The sequence below is a fragment of the Siphateles boraxobius genome, unplaced genomic scaffold (assembly GCF_051911475.1).
Source record: "Siphateles boraxobius isolate OS27281-9 unplaced genomic scaffold, OSU_SipBor_1 60, whole genome shotgun sequence".
NCBI classification, from domain to species: domain Eukaryota; kingdom Metazoa; phylum Chordata; class Actinopteri; order Cypriniformes; family Leuciscidae; genus Siphateles; species Siphateles boraxobius.
The window spans coordinates 556,642-576,642 of NW_027509187.1; the positions used below are offsets into that span (position 1 = coordinate 556,642).

Consider the following 20,001-nt stretch of genomic DNA (forward strand, 5'->3'; position numbering starts at 1 on the left):
GAAAGGAATCGTAGAAGAGGAAAAATCCTTTTATTGTTTTTGCGTGATTTGAATAAACACGAATTTGTTATTACAGCATGTCCTCTTAAGTAAAAATGTAATGAATAACGTAGTGTATAACAATTGTGAATGATTAATTCATTAAATAATTCATTAATAATTAAATAATTTTTGGTGCTTGTAAGTAAACAAACAAAGGCTACACAGCATCAATTACAAAGGAACAATGAGAAACCAGTGTGGCATCGCTGCAACATTCATTAAAATGGCATTAGACAATATGTATGTAAATTCTGTGGGACTAAACTAAAAGTGTGTCAGGACACTCATCAGAGGAACAAGTATCAGCATCAGAGAACCACACAGACAAGAAGCCTCAGATACCTTCACTTGTTCTGGGACCCACTTATCTGTGAACAGGGAATATAATACAATGCAGTGAAATATAATGTATTGATGACCAAAATCATCAGAAACCTTTATTACAAATTATTAAAATAAATGAAATGTTCACCTGTGTTCCCTTCAGACAACACCAGAGGACCCATGGATATGGAAGCACTGTCATGGAAGTCCAGAGACCTGACCTCTCTCCGCCGGTGTCCAGAGTCACAGTCCTAATAGAGAAAAAAATCCCTGTTAAACATCATTGATATTTAATTCACAGTACATCAGTTTTTTCTTTGTGAAAGGAGTGCATCCTGCAATGTACAGCCAAAACAAGTATTTTAGCAGCCTTTTAGTGACACTGAAGCATTTGATTAATTTAAAGCTTTACTATGTAACTTTTTTGATCTAAATAAACTAAAAATAATTACAGAGCACATTGCGCATCCATCTTCCAAACAGTGTTTCCGACTTACCCTGAATCACTGCAGTAAACCCGTAATAATTATTTATATTTTGGAGCAGTGTTTATGATTATGATTCAGGCAGCATGCAGAGTGTAGCCTATTTGACGCACAGTAAACACTAGTGTGAGTAACCCGAGTAGATGCCACCACGGAGAATTGACATGCTGATGTAAACGATATTCTTTGTTCTATTTTCCTGTAAAAATAATGGAGTTCATTAATTGGAATTATTCAGCCTTAAGAACAGAAACTAATGCTCAAACAGCAATCTTATCGGCTGCCGCTCACCTATTACTGTCCCCGTTTTGACTTCAGCAAATCAGTTCGAGCAAACGCAGACGACGTGATTAATATTCATGAATCCAGCAGCTCATCAATCCTTAGTGCAGTTTATATTATTATTAGTAGACTTCAATTATTGGTAGTTTTATTTTCCAGAAACACGGTTGAAAACACTGAATAACCAACAATGTCTTAAGCACCACGATCACCAGTCCTAAGTTCAGCTCGAATCACAAATATGCATTCATGTTTTATTTTAGATCCATGTTTGTGTTTCTGAGGATCTCAAGAATGTATGCAGCTATCACTTGTAGACAGTGATGAATGGTACTATATTTATATCGTCACTGATATCGTTATCCCTATAAATAACAGAAAACATTGTGAGTTAAGTCCATATCTAATTCTAGGAGGTGTCCCGAGGACCAGAGTTGAGAAGCACTGGATTAGATAAACTGACTTAAAAGATAAATCCCTCTCACCGGAGTGTTTCCTAGGATCCGGATCTATATCTGTATGCTCCAAGGTCATTTGCACAAATAGTTTATTTCTATGAATATTGTATGCCATAAATGTCTATATAAACCTCTAAAATGTTGCATAGTTGTTATAAATAAAATAGTACTAAATCAAACACAAATTGTACATTTCATTAAGACTCATGAAATCAAGACTGTTGTGCAAATATATTGGGTCAGATTGAAATTGGACAAATGTAAGAATAATTAATCCTACATCACAACTCAATATGTACAGTATATACAGTAGCCCACCACATGTATTGATAATAATTCATTGATAATTAAGTTAGATGAATATTGAAGGTACAAAATAATAAGTACACCAAATTTTCAACAAGAGTTCACAAAAAACATTAATTGAGATTTGTATTATATATAAATTAACATGTCAGCCTTCTGTGAAAATATATGCCGATTGGCCAAACTTAGCTCAAGTTATTTCTCTGAAGAACTAATAGGAACAACCCAATTCAAAAAAATGTATTCCAAACACAGAGATATGGTGGAGTGTAGCTTTGTGGTGTCCAAAACTGTTGTTTTTAACTCCTTTATTACTATATTAGTTAGGTCTTCAACCCTGCTCCTGGGGTCCCACTGTCCTGCAGAGTTTAGTTACAATCTTAATCAAACTGTCACGAACGCCAGTGAAGATTCCCCTCTCAGTCACTGGAGATCTCACTCACCTGAGTACTAGCGTTAGTTTCATACTCCATTTCCCAAGAACCCACATACAGGGACTGATAACTGCACACCTGATCCTTATCACCAGACTATTTAAACCCTGCTTGTTCAGTTACACATTGTGAAGTTCTGTTTGCCCCGCTGCATTTATAAGCGTATTTCTATCATTGTATCTTCTGCCTGTGTTTTGACCCTGCCTTGGATTACTGTTTATGACTCTTCTCTGGCTGCTTATGATCTCTGTTTACCTGGACTCTTACTTCTGTTTTCTGCCTGTCCTGACCGCTGTCCTGCAGAGTTTAGCTACCTTAATCAAACACACCTGAACCACAAACAAGCTCTTCAGGACCGCTTGGAGAAAAAAGAAGGGAAGAAAGATTTTTTTTTTAGATTAATAATAATAATAATAATAACAGGCCAGAGGGTTGTTCCATAAAACAAGATTAGAAAATAAGCCAGGCTTATTTTGGTTAGTCAGACTTATTGTCTGTGAATTCTGTTTCATAAAGCAAACTTAAAATAGTTCAAACTCAGTTACCCTGGAAACGTATGCTGGGAAACTAGCCTGGTCCAGGGCAGGCTAACTGTCAGGCTAAGCCTGAAATGATGCTTAACCAGAATACCGTTTTAATACTGACCCACTGGGAATGTGACATCGGACTCTCTGGCATGCTGCCATTTTATTTCATGTAACCACTATCAGTCCAACAATGAAAACAAATGCACTTTAAAAATAAATGTAATACATTCGAACATACAAAAAGTGAAACAAATGTAAAGTAAAGGTAGGCCTATTTGTTTAGTTGGTGTGATTTTTGTAATGAATCATTTAAACGTCTATAAATAGGGAGCTCCACCCATATGTGTAGGAGGACGCATAGTCATGGCGTGTCCTTTCATTGATGAGGTGGTGGATGAGGGAGCGATAATCATACGCAGGGCATTTCAAAGAGAACGTACTTTCATGGACAGAGCAGACCCGTTGGCTTTTTCTGACAATTACCTGCATGAGCGGTATAGATTCTCGAGGGAAGGGATAACATATCTTTGTAGATTACTGAGCCCACACGTCGCAAATAGCACAATAACGCGCTCAAAGTCCCACAGACTGTGTGCATTGCACTTCGCTTTTTTGCCAGCGGAACATTTTTGTACACAGTCGGAGATGCAGAGAATATCAGCAAAGCATCGGTTTGCCGCTCTGTACGGATTGTGTACCTGTCTTTAAAAAAAATGCTTAACCTTCCCTGACCACAGAGCGATTCAAGGTATTAAACAGGCCTTTTATGGAATCGCTGGTAAGTTCAAATAAGAACTATATAGAAAATGGAAATATTTATTGTCTGTTAATGCACTTAAAAAAAACTTAACTTTTGTAGCTTTCCCAAATGTTATCGGAGCTCTGGACTGCACCCACGTGCGCATAAAGCGCCTGTCTGGTCCGCATGAAGCAGACTTCGTTAATAGGAAATCATTACACAGCATCAATGTACAGGTACAGTCCCACTGAGATTATATTGTAGGCTAGAAGCGATTGTTCTTTACAATAAGCTGGGCACCAGTGTTCTATTTATTGCAAATGCATTAACAATTCTATTTATTATATATATATATTTAAGTCCAATGTAGTGACCTACATTTTTAATTATTTAGATGATTTGTGATGCAGATTGCATCATCACAAATGTAGAGGCAAAATGGCCTGGCTCAGTGCATGATTCCAGAATCTTTCGGGCCTCTTCTCTTTCCCACCAACTGGCACAAGGTATGTTACTCACTTAACATAGCAAAAACTACAGCTTTAAAATACATTCACCAAATTCAGTGCTTAATTATTATTATTTATTTTTTTATTTTATTCAGGTCAATTCTCAGGAGTTTTGCTGGGAGACAAGGGATATGCATGCCTGCCTTATCTCTTGACTCCCTATCAGGAGACGCAGACTGAGGCACAGCACAACTACAATATTGCCCATGCACGCACAAGAGCTTGTATAGAGATGGCATTTGGGCTCATCAAGTCAAGGTTCCAGTGCCTGAATTACCTCAGAGTGATTCCACAAAGGGCATGTGACATTGTAGTTGCAAGTGTTGTGCTACATAACATTGCCTGTCTGAGGAGAGAGAGGCAACCAAGGATGGTTGTAGAGCAAGACTGGAACGTTGAAGGCATTTTTGATGACAATGAAATAGGCAGGGTTATAAGAGACAGTTATGCCAATAATTATTTTGGTTAATACGGTCCAAATGTTAAAAGTTTTCACTTTCCCCTTAATTTACCAGACACACAAGTCATATAAAAAATTTAATTTTATTTAGGTTGGGGGGTGAAAACATACAATTAAATGTGGTCAAAAAAAAAAAGGTCATTTGTCATTGTTTTAAATATGGCAGTTCTACTTAAATTTTTCTCAAGCTGTTGGATTTCCAGCTCCAACTTTCTCATCTTGAGTTTTTTATATTGGATGTCAGTATCTATGGCCTCCATTTGGATGAGGAGATACCTTTTGTAGACTCCCTTTATGTTCTGGGTTTTGTAGGAGCAGACATTTAAGTTTTCTCAGTTTGATCTAGTGCTCTTGGCACTTTTTTTGTAATTTTTTAATACTCACTTGGTCACATGTGGTCCCAGACTGAGAGGGCTCTAGAAGGGTGTCAGCATCCTGTTGCCAAAAATGGAAATACACAATTTACCACCTCACAGGTAGGCTTTTAAATATATAATGTGGAAATCTGTGCCTAACTCAGGCCTCCTTGAACATACTGACACAGTCTCCTCATCCTCCTCAAAAGTAGATGGGCCTTCAACCTAAAACCATTAATTAAACTTGGTTTAATAAATCACCACTTGAAAAATCAGTGCTTTAAACTCATACTGTCATACTCACAGGGTTCAGCATGATATCTGGTGGATCCAGAAAGCACACAGAATTTGGCATCACTATAAAACAAAAAGATTTAGTTAGGAATGCAAGAATAAAAATAAATAAAATAAACAAAATACCTTTTAAGTAGTGATCTCTTATACTGGATGGAATGGATCCAGATGCTGTTCCCCCCTCTATTCCCTCAATGACAGGCCTCCCTTTATTCAGGTCTAACGCCAGCTCCTCTTGCAGGAGTAAAGTTGGCTGTTGGTGGCCCTCCCCCAGTGCCAGCAACCTCACTCTTCTTTTTGGCAGCTGCAATTATTAAACATGAGACTGGACAGTTGTAACATCAAGCTGGTTATGCTTAAGTACTTGCATAGCTACTTTATGAGTAATAATAAAGTAGGGGGCCGGGGGGGGGGCCCGTGCCCCTGTGACAACAAGCTCGGCCCCCCTTGTGGCCCCCCTAAATGTGGAGTGTGAAATAATTTTTACAAAACTGTTTTTTTTTGCTATTGTTGTTCGTTGTATGCGTATTATTTTTTTTATTATTCTATCTTTGTGGATTTGCTTGTTCACGTGACAATTCGCATCACATTCGCGGGAATCGCGGCAGGATAACGTCTGTCTCCTGCACGCGAGAGAGGAGAGAAGGAGAAAGCTGGTAAATGTCAGTTCAGTTGCAAGTTCATTCTTTATGTGCGTATCGGGTGTGCGATGTGTATTGTCTATTATGATATTGTAATCAATGTTTTAACTGTATACGAGGCACCGTGAGCTGACATCGCATTTGTCTATCGTCCTTTCACTGCTGTGTGCGGTTCATAGGTAGGCTATGTCCCCAAATTAGTTTATGTCTTATATTTATATCATATTATGTTCTTATATTAGAATATCAGATCAGCAAGAGGGCCGTTTTCCCGTGCACAATTGCAACTGTGATATTGATGTTATACAACAGTTAAATTAACAATAAGTGAACATTGGGCGTTACTTTTTAGACACAATATTGTCAATATCGTTTGTTTTCCCTTTATTTCGCCGACTAGAATTTCAAAATGAAACCGTAGCAGAGTCTCAATGCAACAGACAGCGATGATTTATTGACTGAAATCCGCATTTTGAAGGAATCACTTGCTCCTTTCCCGAATGAATCAGCCGTTTGAACGAATCGGTTGTATGAATGACTCCCTCAACTCGCTCATTAAGACCGTGACTTGCCGCCGCCTACTGGCGGGTTTAGTTTTATATTTAAAGTACCCTTTAATTAGAAAATTACAATTAGAAATCATTTCATATTTAAATATTGATTTTAAAAAAAATCTCAAAGCTTTATTTATGCAATTATAAATGGAGTGTAAATATATTAATCCCATTTCTGTGTCACCTCTAGACTGCACTGCAAAGATGGATTTTGATTAAATTATTTAATTTGACTGGTAACAGTGGTACTGTATAATTATTGTATAATTAAGTATTATTGTATAAATAAGTATAATTACTGTATAATTTGAATGTTAGTATTTGACATAAAAGGTGATTCATAACTCTAAATAAGTTTAGAAAGAATGTCCATATATAGGTGAAAATGCCCCTGGAAATCAATTTAAGGTGGCAAATTAAATTAATAAAAAATTAATTAAGGTCCCTGCTGTTAACTGACCACTGCATAGAATATTAAAAAATATGAATATCTTTGTGAGTCTGCTGTCAACAACAGGCCTAACACCAGCCATGTCACCAGCACAAAAACACAATCAGTAAAATATCATCTAATTATCAACAAAACATTGAAAATATTGAGATATATTTTTGTCGATATTGCACACCCCTAATGTACGGTATGAATTTTGATTTCTTCAGGTCTTAAAAAGCCTTAAATTTGACTTTAAAAAGTGTGCAGGAACCCTGTAAACGGTTAGTAGTTACCTAGCAAGTCAGTTATTTTCAGTAAATTAATTAATAAGCTTCTTGGTCCCCATTGCTTTTGCTCTATAGTTCTCACCAAAATGAAGAGAAAGAAGGACATCATGTCAATTACAGTTACTGTGACTAATACTGAATATGTAATGCAAATGTAAAAATATAATGGAAATGCAAATGCATTGTTGAATGATTATAAACATGGTATTTTGCCTGTTAATGCCTGCAGTGCAGTGCAGAAAATGATATGACAACAATAAGGTCTAAATGTAACTGGCCCCTCTAACAGTACAACTGGCCCCAGCTTGGCCCCCCCAGTTGAAATGGTCTAGAACCGCCACTGGAGCTTAATACCCGCTTTTCTAAGCTTCTTTCATTAAACAACCCTCTGGTGAGCTTAAGCAGATTGGAAATAAACGTAGTAGGACAATGGGTCCTCAGGAGCAGAGTTGAAGCTACAGAATAAGTGGAAGACTGAATCCATGCAGGACTGCTCTCGCAAGAGTGCTCTGAAATAGCGACACTAAAAGCAAAAATAATTCAGTTCAGAGTTCAAAAGTATATAATTAGTCACTATCATTGTAGTAATTATTACAGTGATATTTAACTTATGAATAATAATTATGTGGGGGTGGGTTTCCCCAATAAAACAAAGTTATTTAAAAAAGAAAATGCAGGGGCGATCACTGGTAGTTGAGTTCATGTGTAATGTGCTTGGGTCATTATAAAAATGTATATTATAGTTTATGATTTGAACTCGGCTCCCTTACTTTAAACAAATTACACCACTAGACTATCATGTCATAGAACCACCAGTACCTGTCACACCATCAACACCTGATCACCTGACTCCGCCCACCCGCTCGTTTTCACCAGATTACTGACTCACTACACCTGTACACAGGGACGTACTGGGACTGAAATTAAGACTTTAAGATGGAGAGGCCTTTTATGTGAGTGACCTTGGCGCATGAGCAGAAGCGCATGAGCAGAAGTATTTTGCAGTTTTTTTTATTTTAATTGTGTTTTTATTGTATAAAGAGAATCAGATTACACTGAAGACATTCAAGAAATTTTAGGATGATACCTGACTAAGCAAGTGGTGCACTAAACACAATCAGGTCAGCAAAACCTAATCTTGAACACACAAGTCACAGTATACTGCTAACTACCAGCATGTCATGTGTACAGTCAGTCGGAGTGATAAAATACTTACAAAAACTAACAAATACCCACTCAAATACTGCAGTCCCATTGTCACGGAACACACACTGGAGGCAGAAAATCCAAAAGCAGTAGTTTAATAAAAAGGGCAATCCAAACTCTTAGTCATCCAGGCAGGGGTCAAAAGTCCAATAAGGCAATCCAAAACATAAAATACAAACGAGAACCAGTATGAAACAAATAACGGAAGTGTGGGGACATAATACAAGGCCTCCGTGACACATACTGAAACAGACAGGGTTATATACACAGGGAATCGACAATGATAATGGGGAATTGGCTGAGTGCAATGATCAGTGATAAGAAACAGCTGAGTGCAATGATGAGACAAAGGATCGTGGGAAATGTAGTTCATAAGTGAAGGACACCGTGGGAAAGGAGGACATCTAGTGGACATCAGGGGAACACAAACCCAACACTGTGACATAACCCCCCCTCTACGGAGCGGCTACCAGACGCTCCATGACAACAACAAGAAACACAGAAAACACAACACAATATAATACAAGAGGTTCAGGAGGGAGGTGGAACGGTGGAGGATCAGGGGGAGGGAAGGTGGGCCAGGTCCATGAAGGGAGACAGGAACAAGGAGTGAGGGTTTAACCGGGGACCGGGGCAAAACAAAAAATCTATCGGGCATCCAGGGGTAAACACAAAGTCTATCGGGATGCCAGGGCGAAACGCACAGTTCATCGGGAGGCCAGGGCGAGACGCAAAGTCCATCGGGCGGCCAGGGCGAGACGTAAAGTCCATCGGGCGGCCAGGGCGAAGAAGACCTCTCGGGCGGCCAGGGCGGCAAAGACCCCTCGGGCGGCCAGGGCGGCGAAGACCCCTCGGGCGGCCAGGGCGGCGAAGACCCCTCGGGCGGCCAGGGCGGCGAAGACCCCTCGGGCGGCCAGGGCGGCGAAGACCCCTCGGGCGGCCAGGGCGGCGAAGACCCCTCGGGCGGCCAGGGCGGCGAAGACCCCTCGGGCGGCCAGGGCGGCGAAGACCCCTCGGGCGGCCAGGGCGGCGAAGACCCCTCGGGCGGCCAGGGCGGCGAAGACCCCTCGGGCGGCCAGGGCGGCGAAGACCCCTCGGGCGGCCAGGGCGGCGAAGACCCCTCGGGCGGCCAGGGCGGCGAAGACCCCTCGGGCGGCCAGGGCGGCGAAGACCCCTCGGGCGGCCAGGGCGGCGAAGACCCCTCGGGCGGCCAGGGCGGCGAAGACCCCTCGGGCGGCCAGGGCGGCCCCTCGGGCGGCCAGGGCGGCCCCTCGGGCGGCCAGGGCGGCGAAGACCCCTCGGGCGGCCAGGGCGGCCCCTCGGGCGGCCAGGGCGGCGAAGACCCCTCGGGCGGCCAGGGCGGCGAAGACCCCTCGGGCGGCCAGGGCGGCGAAGACCCCTCGGGCGGCCAGGGCGGCGAAGACCCCTCGGGCGGCCAGGGCGGCGAAGACCCCTCGGGCGGCCAGGGCGGCGAAGACCCCTCGGGCGGCCAGGGCGGAGCAGACACCGGCTCAGGAACAGCAGACACCGGCTCAGGAACAGCAGACACCGGCTCAGGAACAGCAGACACCGGCTCAGGAACAGCAGACACCGGCTCAGGAACAGCAGACACCGGCTCAGGAACAGCAGACACCGGCTCAGGAACAGCCACAAGAACTGTAATAGTCACAAAAACAGACACAAACTCTGGAACAGGCACTGGCTCTGGAACAGGCACTGGCTCTGGAACAGGCACTGGCTCTGGAACAGGCACTGGCTCTGGAACAGGCACTGGCTCTGGAACAGGCACTGGCTCTGGAACAGGCACTGGCTCTGGAACAGGCACTGGCTCTGGAACAGGCACTGGCTCTGGAACAGGCACTGGCTCTGGAACAGGCACTGGCTCTGGAACAGACACTGGCTCTGGAACAGACACTGGCTCTGGAACAGACACTGGCTCTGGAACAGACACTGGCTCTGGAACAGACACTGGCTCTGGAACAGACACTGGCTCTGGAACAGACACTGGCTCTGGAACAGACACTGGCTCTGGAACAGACACTGGCTCTGGAACAGACACTGGCTCTGGAACAGACACTGGCTCTGGAACAGGCATTGGCTCAGCCTCCGGCTCTGGAACAGGCATTGGCTCAGCCTCCGGCTCTGGAACAGGCATTGGCTCAGCCTTCGGCTCTGGAACAGGCATTGGCTCAGTCTCCGGCTCTGGAACAGGCATAGGCTCTGGAACAGGCATTGGCTCTGCCTCCGGCTCTGGAACAGGCATAGGCTCTGGAACAAGCATTGGCTCTGCCTCCGGATCTGGAACGGGCAATGGCTCTGCCTCCAGCTCTGGAACAGCAGACACTAGCTCCGGCTCTGGAACAGCAGACATGGGCATGTCCAGGATCCGAACCAGACGCTCCAGATAGTCCAGATCCAAGAAGGCAGACGGCACTGGCTCTGCCTCCGGCGCTGGAACGGATACTGGCTCTGCCTCCGGCTCTGGAACAGGCATTGGCTCTGCCTCCGGCTCTGGAACCGGCAATGGCTCTGCCTCCGGCTCTGGAACCGGCAATGGCTCTGCCTCCGGCTCTGGAATGGGCACTGGCTCTGCCTCCGGCTCTGGAACGGCCATTGGCTCTGCCTCCGGCTCCGGCTCTGGAACAGCAGACACTGGTTCCGGCTCTGGAACAGCAGACACGGGCATGTCCAGGATCCGAGCCAGACGCTCCAGATAGTCCCGGCCCAGGAAGGCGGACGGAACGTGAACAGTCTCTCGCTGGGCAGACGTGACGTGAACAGTCTCTCGCTGGGCAGACGTGACGTGAACAGTCTCTCGCTGGGCAGACGTGACGTGAACAGTCTCTCGCTGGGCAGACGTGACGTGAACAGTCTCTCGCTGGGCAGACGTGACGTGAACAGTCTCTCGCTGGGCAGACGTGACGTGAACAGTCTCTCGCTGGGCAGACGTGACGTGAACAGTCTCTCGCTGGGCAGACGGAACGTGAACAGTCTCTGACTGGGTAGACGGGACGTGAACAGTCTCTGACTGGGCAGACGGGACGTGAACAGGCTCTCGACCACCTCCTCCACTGCGACCTCCACGGGTTCCACGAAACTTAACTAATCGGGTCCCCTTAAAAAACTCCCTTCTCTCCCGCTCGGTGGCTGGGGAAGAGATATTGAGAAACATACCGCTGGATCTTGTGTGACGGAGTCCTTCTGTCACGGAACACACACTGGAGGCAGAAAATCCAAAAGCAGTAGTTTAATAAAAAGGGCAATCCAAACTCTTAGTCATCCAGGCAGGGGTCAAAAGTCCAATAAGGCAATCCAAAACATAAAATACAAACGAGAACCAGTATGAAACAAATAACGGAAGTGTGGGGACATAATACAAGGCCTCCGTGACACATACTGAAACAGACAGGGTTATATACACAGGGAATCGACAATGATAATGGGGAATTGGCTGAGTGCAATGATCAGTGATAAGAAACAGCTGAGTGCAATGATGAGACAAAGGATCGTGGGAAATGTAGTTCATAAGTGAAGGACACCGTGGGAAAGGAGGACATCTAGTGGACATCAGGGGAACACAAACCCAACACTGTGACACCCATACAATAGAGATTTGTGTGTGTCCTCACTTTCAATTCTCCCTGGCTCAGCTTCCCCTGTGCTGGACGCTGCCTCTCCTTACTGATTGTACAGATGAGAAGAACATGAGAAGAATATCAGTAATAAATATGACTAAGAATAATACTTTTTCTAATTAAATCTGTGCTTCAGTCAGGTTATTATCTAGTATTTGGAACTATTGGCATTTTATCATGTAAATATGTAATATTGTTCTGTATTTTTCTATTTTGTGAGTGTGTGTGTGTGTGTGTCCTTGATCAAGCTTTGATTGATTGATTGATATGCCTAATATGATTGGCAACCCAGCCCTGCACACTGCCCCTGTACCTGTCACTGTTTTTGTACTGGTTCCATTCTCCTCATCCTCCTGCTCTTCTTTCTCTTGCTGCTTTCCTTCCTCCCCCTTCTCCTCCTCCTCATCCTTCTCTCCCTACTCATCAATATGACTGCAGCATTTAGCTGCCTCTTGTGCCAACATTTTTTTCTTTCTAATTCTTATTTTTTCGGCCGCACCCATTTCTTTCTCTTCTTTCCTAATTTTCACAATTTTTACCGTCCGTCTGTGTTGCATTCACACAACCCCGCCAAACATGACCAAAAGTAAACTCCTTTGATCGACGCCGAGACAATCGAATGTCAGGAAAAACGAGGATCAGTCCAAGTTGGGAGGGGCCGCTCGTATCCCCCCTCAGATTGAAAGTATTGGCTTAGCCCGGTCTGAAACACACACACACACAGTGTTACGCTGCAGCTGAGTGGCCGGTCACGTATCATTAAAAAAAACCAAAAAACTCTTTGACCACCGGACGGTCTTCGGCCTGAAATGGACCGGCCGTTCGGGATTGTTCCCGGTATTCCCGATGGCCAATCCGCCCCTGCCTGTACACACTCATCACCGTCTACACATATAAACCCACACATCCCTTCACTCAGTGTCTGGTCTCGTTAGAGTAATACTAGACTCTTCCTAACAAATGAACCCAATCATCTGTCTTCGATCTGTGATTGTCCGTTTCTGGACACCAGCCCGTTCCTCCTGTCATCTTCTGTCTTCTGGATTGCAAGTACTCTCAACCATCGCTACAACCGATCCAGTACTCTGATTCACCAACAAGTTTGTGTTCTACCACTTCCATTCCTTCTGTGTTTGAATAAACATCACTTACCACTTCATTCTGTCGTCTATCTCCTCTGTCCGTGACACATGTCTTATTGTTGGTGCACCTTAAATGACCATTAGGACCCTGATTTTACGTTTACACATTTACAACATGGAGTTATATTTCTTTTTCTTTTTGTTTGTGTAGGTATGTAAAAACAACTTAAATTATAGTTAACACATATTTATAAAATATAATTTAGCAAAATGATTTATGAATTTTGCAAAATGAGGCAAAATGATTTAGATTGGTCAAAAATCTAGTCACTTGAGCCAAACAGGACAAAATGAAGAGACGTAACTTTACTTGAGGTCAGATGCTGATCCAGAGCGAACTCAGGGAGATTCTCAATACAGTGATGCTCTCACAATCTTATCAGTGCCTTTAATAACTGTGGGATGAACTTTACTGGAAATGTGAGCAATGTCTAAACAATACCTTCAAGAAGCGTTTCATTTATTTTTATTTTGCTAGAGATTGTTTCGCTGCTTGCCATTTAATTGTTTGACTTCATTGTGCAGCTCTATTGTGTACTGGCTGCTCTGATATTACAGTGAAAACAATAGTTAATGTACATGTTGACCTAAAATCAGATCATGTTCCTCTTCATCTGGATCAGTAAGATTCCCAGCAACAATATATAAATATATAATACAATCATGACATGAGAAGGATGGAATACTTTGGAAATTTCGAAAGAGAACTCTACGACAACTAATTTGCTTTATGTTGTAAAAGAAAACAGGACTCATTGGACCAAGCGACCTTCTTCCACTGCTTCAAGGTCCAGTTCTGACGCTCACATGCCCATTGTAGGTGGACAGGAGTCATCATAGGCACTCTCACTGGTCTACGGCTACACAGCCCCATACACAGTGTTGTGACAGATTCCTACCATAACCATCGATCAAAATTTGTGTTTTGAATGATCACACTAATTACGAGAAATGATTGTTAGCTTAGCATCTAATCTACCAAGACCTTAATATTTGAAAAAGATCAATGATATTACCTGTGACTGCTCATAATGTAATCAGAGTATATAGGGACACAAAACTGCCAGCACAGTGTATTTCTATATTCATTTAGATATTCATCTAAACACCATTCACAGCAGTGTGGGTGGCGTAGAGATGTTCGTTAACAGTATATCACTGGAAAGGTATTTCCAACAATGAATAACTTTGCCGTGAGTATATCGGGGCCTTAACCATAACCACCAGAAGTAACTTTTTATGCTTCAAATACTATAGCACATAGTGCAACTTTAACTATCATTTTTATATATTTAAAATGATTTGCTACTTAACATCAATGTGGTGATGTTAAAGTAACAGCAATTGGTCCGTTACAATACATTTTACAAAAATATAATTCACTAATAGTATGAGAGGTTTTGTTATCTTACCATTGAGCAGCGATTGCTTGACAGAAGGCAAAGGTGAACAGCACAGTGCAGGTAAAGCTTAGTGGAGTTTGCAGTGAAGATAAACATCCCAAAGGAGAAACGGCTGGATGTCGAGACGCCGTTCTGCAGCAGATCCACTGTGCCGTCATTTGGATTGGGACACCTGAGAATATTGATAATGATAAATTCCTTTTTGAAACAGTCAATACAAAGGGATCTACTGTAAATCATCACACATTTGCATTCCATGTACAAAAAATGGAATCTTGTGATTTAATTCTGGAATACTGAAAGACAAAGTATCTACGACAATCCTAAAACTCATTTGATTATCATTTTGTCGGTAAATAATGTTACATTGAGTTAAGGCTAAGCTTAAAAGAATAGAAAGAATCCCTGCTTTACTCTGAAAGGATGAGATTCCAGCGTAGGCTGTAATCAGGATCATTCACAGGTGTAGCCCAACACGTGTCCATCACCAGGGCAAACTGGCGGCTGTCGACCCCCTCAACACGAACTTCCACATGCATCTCCTGGTCGAGCTCTGCATTCACTCTACCAGTGAAGGGCCGGGTAAACTCATCATCCTCAAATGGAATCATCCGGACCCGATATCTGCCTTCACCAGCGGGAAGGATCCGTTCAAGATTCAAGATCCATTTTAAAAAGAATTGGCTCAACTCAATGTACATTTAAAAATGTAGATTCATACATTTATATTACATTAAATTATATTATATATTTTTACACATTTTTATAGTGTGCATTAGCTTTTCCTGCTTAAAAGATTCCTACCTCTCCCGTGGGTTTTTCTCCAAATTTATGGAAAGTTTTTGTGACTGAGGATTAGCACAGCTGAAAGAAAGCTTAAGGATTTTCTCTTTGCTAATGAGACCTTCACCTTCTGACCTCGGTGTCCCCAGAATAAAGTTATCATAGATGAAGTGGGTGCTGTTAGCCTGTGGACAACAAATATACAATTTTATAATTTAGCCTAAATTGAATTCAAGTGTCACAGTTTTGGGTTTGTGTTCCCCAGGTGTCCACTAGATGTCCTCCTTCCCCACAGTGTCATTCACTTCATGAACTACATTTCCCACGATCCTTGGCTTATCATTGCACTCAGCTGTTCCTCATCACCGATCATTGCACTCAGCCATTTCCCCATTATCATTGACAATTCCCTGTGTAAATAACCCTGTCTGTTTCAGGGTGTGTCATGGAGTCCTTGCATTTATCACGCCACTTCTGATGTCCTGTTTTCCTTGCTTCTTGTTTTGTTTCCTGTGTATGTTGGATTGCCTTTGGATTTTGACCCATGCTTGGACTTGTTTACGATTTTGGATTACCCTCAAATAAACTACTGCTTTTGAATCTTGCCTTTTGTTTGCTGAGTGTGGATCGTGACAGAAGGACTCCGTCAAACCAAGATCCAGTGGTATGTTTTCTAATATCTCTTCCCCAGCCACCGAGCGGGAGAGAAGGGAGTTTAAGGGGACCCGGTTGGTCAAGTTTCGCGGGTCCCGTGGAGGTTACAGTGGAGGAGGTAGTCGGTAGATGATCCCTGTTCCGGTGGTCCCGGTTCCGGTGGTCCTGAGTCCGGTAGTCCGGAGAAGGAGACACAGCCCGTCTGCCCAGTCAGAGACTGTTCACGTCCCGTCTGCCCAGTCAGAGACTGTTCACGTCCCGTCTGCCCAGTCAGAGACTGTTCACGTCCCGTCTGCCCAGTCAGAGACTGTTCACGTCCCGTCTGCCCAGTCAGAGACTGTTCACGTCCCGTCTGCCCAGTCAGAGACTGTTCACGTCCCGTCTGCCCAGTCAGAGACTGTTCACGTCACGTCTACCCAGTCAGAGACTGTTCATGTTCCGTCTGCCCAGTCTGAGACAGATCAAGGGATACCCATTCGTCTGGCCGCCAAGGCAATGCTGGACTATCTGGAGCGTCTGGCTCGGATCCTGGACATGCCAGTGTCTGCTGTTCCTGAGCCGGAGCCCGTGTCTGCTGTTCCTGAGCCGGAGCCCGTGTCTGCTGTTCCTGAGACGGAGCCCGTGTCTGCTGTTCCAGAGCCAGAGCCAGAGCCAGTGCCTGTTCCAGAGCCGGAACCAGAGCCAGCGCTTGTTTCAGAGCCGGAGCCAGTGTCTGCTGTTCCAGAGCCGGATCCAGCGCCTGTTCCTGAACCAGTGTTTGTTTCTGTGTTTGTGTCTGTTCCAGAGCCGGAGCCAGTGTCTGTTCCAAAAATTCTGCTTTAGCGCTTCCTCATCCCAGCTCATAAATTGGAAAAGATCGAGATATACCTCCACATAGTCCTCTAGTGATCGCCGTTTTGTGAAACAGAGTCTTCGTAGTTCATCTTTTGGGCTGGTTATTCTGTAACGTCAACGGGTGGATGAAGACAAAGATCAGGCAAAGATACTAAATTATTATTAGAGACACGAAACAGTGAGCGTGTGCTCAAACAATAACCAGCCATGAAAGGAGTGAGAGGGGAACTTAAATACACAGATAATGACAAAGACAACAGGTGACAGTGATGATGATGATGATGATGATGAGGGTGATGAGGCGCAGGTGCAGGAGATGATGACAGGGGATTCTGGGAAGTGTAATGAAGCCACAGACGAAGAAGGCGTTGAATGTGACACATGCGAAAACAAGGATAATATCGGAAGGGCATTAAATGTAGTCACGCAATGCTGATTTTGTTAACATTAATAATTTTAGAACAAAGTATAATTTGCACGGTTTGACGTGATATGATAAGCGATCGTTAGCATTAATCAGTGCGATTTACTACAATGCTTTTTTTCCCTTAGTTGGACAGAACAAAAGTGGATGTTACTTGATCAGGCGACATTTTCCGGTGAAAATTCTTATGTTGGTCATACTTCCAAAAAGTAGAATCAGTGATTGCGAATGCCAGTATCCACACCGGCGGCGACTGACATCCGAATAACTGCGATTGCAGATTTCGAACAGAGATGGCGACAAAAAGGAAAAACTACGGACTGTAGCTTTAAGTAAAATTCTAGAAAAACATTAAATAAACATTTCTCCAAACCGTGTGCCACAATTATTATCACCCCTAGAAATTCTTAATAGTAAAGTCTAACAAATCATATTGTAGGTTAAGTTCACTTAACTTGTGATTAAGAACGCTTAAGTCGTAAGTTATAACTTCCGGCTCTAACTATGATGTTACACGTAAACCACATTCCTCATCCTTAACTATAGGAAAGACTGAGAACTCAGCAATAATGTGCAACAGAAGGTTGTTAAGAAGATGAGGAAGTTGATATTAGAATTTTTATTTATTTTTTAAATGGCCATTTCCACAATCAAGGAAATAATTATTCTTTGAGCTGTTCTACTTCTGCATAATGTGATTTATATTTAGAAGATATTAGTTTAGCAATTCATTTTCTACACTCTTGTGTAATAGGTCAAACAAAATAAATCTAAGATACTCATGAGAGTTTATAAAGGAAGCAAGACAATACTTTACCAGTGGTTGTGATTGGTGGAGTAATGGATTCCACAGACGTGGTCGTCTCTGTTGTTGTAGACGCTGATGGGATGGACTGGCTAGTGGATTCTGGTATTAGGAAAAAATTTATGTCAACAGCAATGATTTTCAAACAAATTCAGGAAAGTTAATTGCTGAAGATCATGAGTAAGTGCTCACCAACACAGTAAACACTGCAAACTTGAGGCCTGACAAACTCATAAATGTAGTAATTTCCTGGACAGGCTTTGACTCTTATAGGGTGGGATGTGTAAGAACAGCAGCCGCTCCCTGAGGAGACACAGACCTGACGGGTGACCACTCCATCCTCCAGCTGAGGGTGAGGGCCGTTGAGCCACAGTGGGGAATAAGTGCCACACATGTACTGATTTACACATGATTCTGGCATCTGAGTATTTTGACCATTGTAGAACATCCTGTACCAGCCATTCCACTCCACATTATAATCACACTTGCCATAGTTGTAATAGTTATCTGTGGATCTCCAAGGCTGATCCAGACTGGTATAGTTGTAGCAGGGGTCAATACTTGGAGTGGTGAAAGATACTATTATGAAAACGCAGAAAGTGTGCATTATAATAACATAAAAAAACATCAATACAATTCATCATAATCATGACAAAAAAAGATGAATGAATATACCTGTACAATATACAGGATCTGGGACTAAAAGAGTTGGTCTGGTAAATTTGTAGATATAATAATTTCCAGCACAAGCTTTGACTTGGATTGGGTCGGATGTGTAACTACTGCATTGATCATAGTAAGAACCGTAAATTTCACGAGTTACAACTCCATCTTCTAGCCGAGGATGAGAGCCATTAAGCTACAGAGAACTATAACCTCAACATGCCATTAAAGACGCACACCATTCAGGCATCTGAGCACTTGATCCATTAATGAAGAGTCGATACCAGCCATCCCATTCTACACGAGTGTCATCCTAAATAATATATGTATCCATATATAGACCAGTAATTGAGTGTGCTTCTCCAGTATTTGTTGAGTACATTGTAGTTATTACAAGGGTCATAATCTGTTAGTGAGAGATAATGAGAACAAAACATATTATATTTTAATGATGAACTTCACAAGTGCAAATCTTAACCAGTCAAACACTGTAATAATCATGAGATTCATAAACTTTGTATACATAACATGACAGTGTAATAGTGATGGTTCAAGTTCATGTATAAAAAATGCCATTTAAACTTTAATACAGAACTTTCATTGGAAAAAGCAAAACAACAAATTTTGCTGTTGAGATAATCATAGAGTTTATTCACTCATATATATTATATACAACTTACTCAAGGTGATACTGGATCCAGTGAAGATATCTGGAATCACAGTGGAAACCGCCTGTGAAATAGTGCTAACATCTAAAAAGAGAAATTCAATTGTTGTGGCAAAATTTCTCTATTAAACCATCATCACTGCGTAAGAGACACTCAGAATCAAATTGTCTTTAAAAAGTATTTATTCTTGCAAGAAGGCCCAAGTCTAATCTAGATAACCAAGTCTAATCTGTAGATCAAGTCTGAAGATCAATGAAAATCACTTTTTTCGATTACACATGTCATGACAGTAATCATTTTAAAAAGACTCCAAAGACTCTTAAAAAGTGGAAAAACATGTTACCTGTGCAGTATCCTGAACATAACAATTGTGGATGCTCAAGTTCATAGACATAATAATTGCCTGGACATGCTTTTACTTTGATGGGTATTGACTTGTAATCACAATAGCCTCTCAAATAACCACCTCCCTGATCACCACTCCATCTTCTATCTGAGGGTGAGTATCATTGAGCCACAGACTTTAACCTTAACTGCATATAATTCTATAGGGTTAGAATAGTTGCATTGTTCCCAATAAATAGATTGAGATTCACAAATAAATGTAAAGATTTGTACAAATTAAATCAAATTCAAAAATAAATGTAAAAAAA

General features: G+C 42.6%; 1 protein-coding gene and 2 long non-coding RNA genes across 3 annotated transcripts; 1 reads left to right on the forward strand and 2 right to left on the reverse strand.

Moving 5' to 3' along the window:
* Nucleotides 1-264: 264 nt before the first annotated feature.
* LOC143718230 (pancreatic secretory granule membrane major glycoprotein GP2-like) lies at nucleotides 265-18,976 on the reverse strand. Its single transcript, XM_077209237.1, has 9 exons — nucleotides 18,965-18,976; nucleotides 18,693-18,876; nucleotides 18,210-18,596; nucleotides 18,025-18,119; nucleotides 15,322-15,485; nucleotides 14,932-15,201; nucleotides 14,527-14,689; nucleotides 515-617; nucleotides 265-410 (listed from the first exon to the last, which is right to left on the reverse strand). The coding sequence occupies exons 1-9, from the start codon at nucleotides 18,974-18,976 to the stop codon at nucleotides 307-309; spliced, it is 1,482 nt and encodes a 493-aa protein (XP_077065352.1). The 3' UTR covers nucleotides 265-306.
* LOC143718234 (uncharacterized) lies at nucleotides 3,774-4,328 on the forward strand. The gene is made up of 3 exons (XR_013196294.1): nucleotides 3,774-3,833; nucleotides 3,992-4,103; nucleotides 4,202-4,328. It is a non-coding gene; the product is annotated as an uncharacterized LOC143718234 (long non-coding RNA).
* On the reverse strand, nucleotides 5,086-5,452 carry LOC143718269 (uncharacterized). Its single transcript, XR_013196297.1, has 3 exons — nucleotides 5,367-5,452; nucleotides 5,227-5,279; nucleotides 5,086-5,147 (listed from the first exon to the last, which is right to left on the reverse strand). It is a non-coding gene; the product is annotated as an uncharacterized LOC143718269 (long non-coding RNA).
* Nucleotides 18,977-20,001: the final 1,025 nt, after the last annotated feature.

Excerpts from the sequence above, each read along its gene's own strand:
- LOC143718230 (XM_077209237.1), bottom strand. Across the intron at positions 18,120-18,209 it reads TTGCAGTGTTTACTGTGTTG|AATCCACTAGCCAGTCCATC; the intron begins GTGAGCACTTAC and ends TCCTAATACCAG. Across the intron at positions 618-14,526 it reads CAAGCAATCGCTGCTCAATG|GACTGTGACTCTGGACACCG; the intron begins GTAAGATAACAA and ends TTTCTCTATTAG.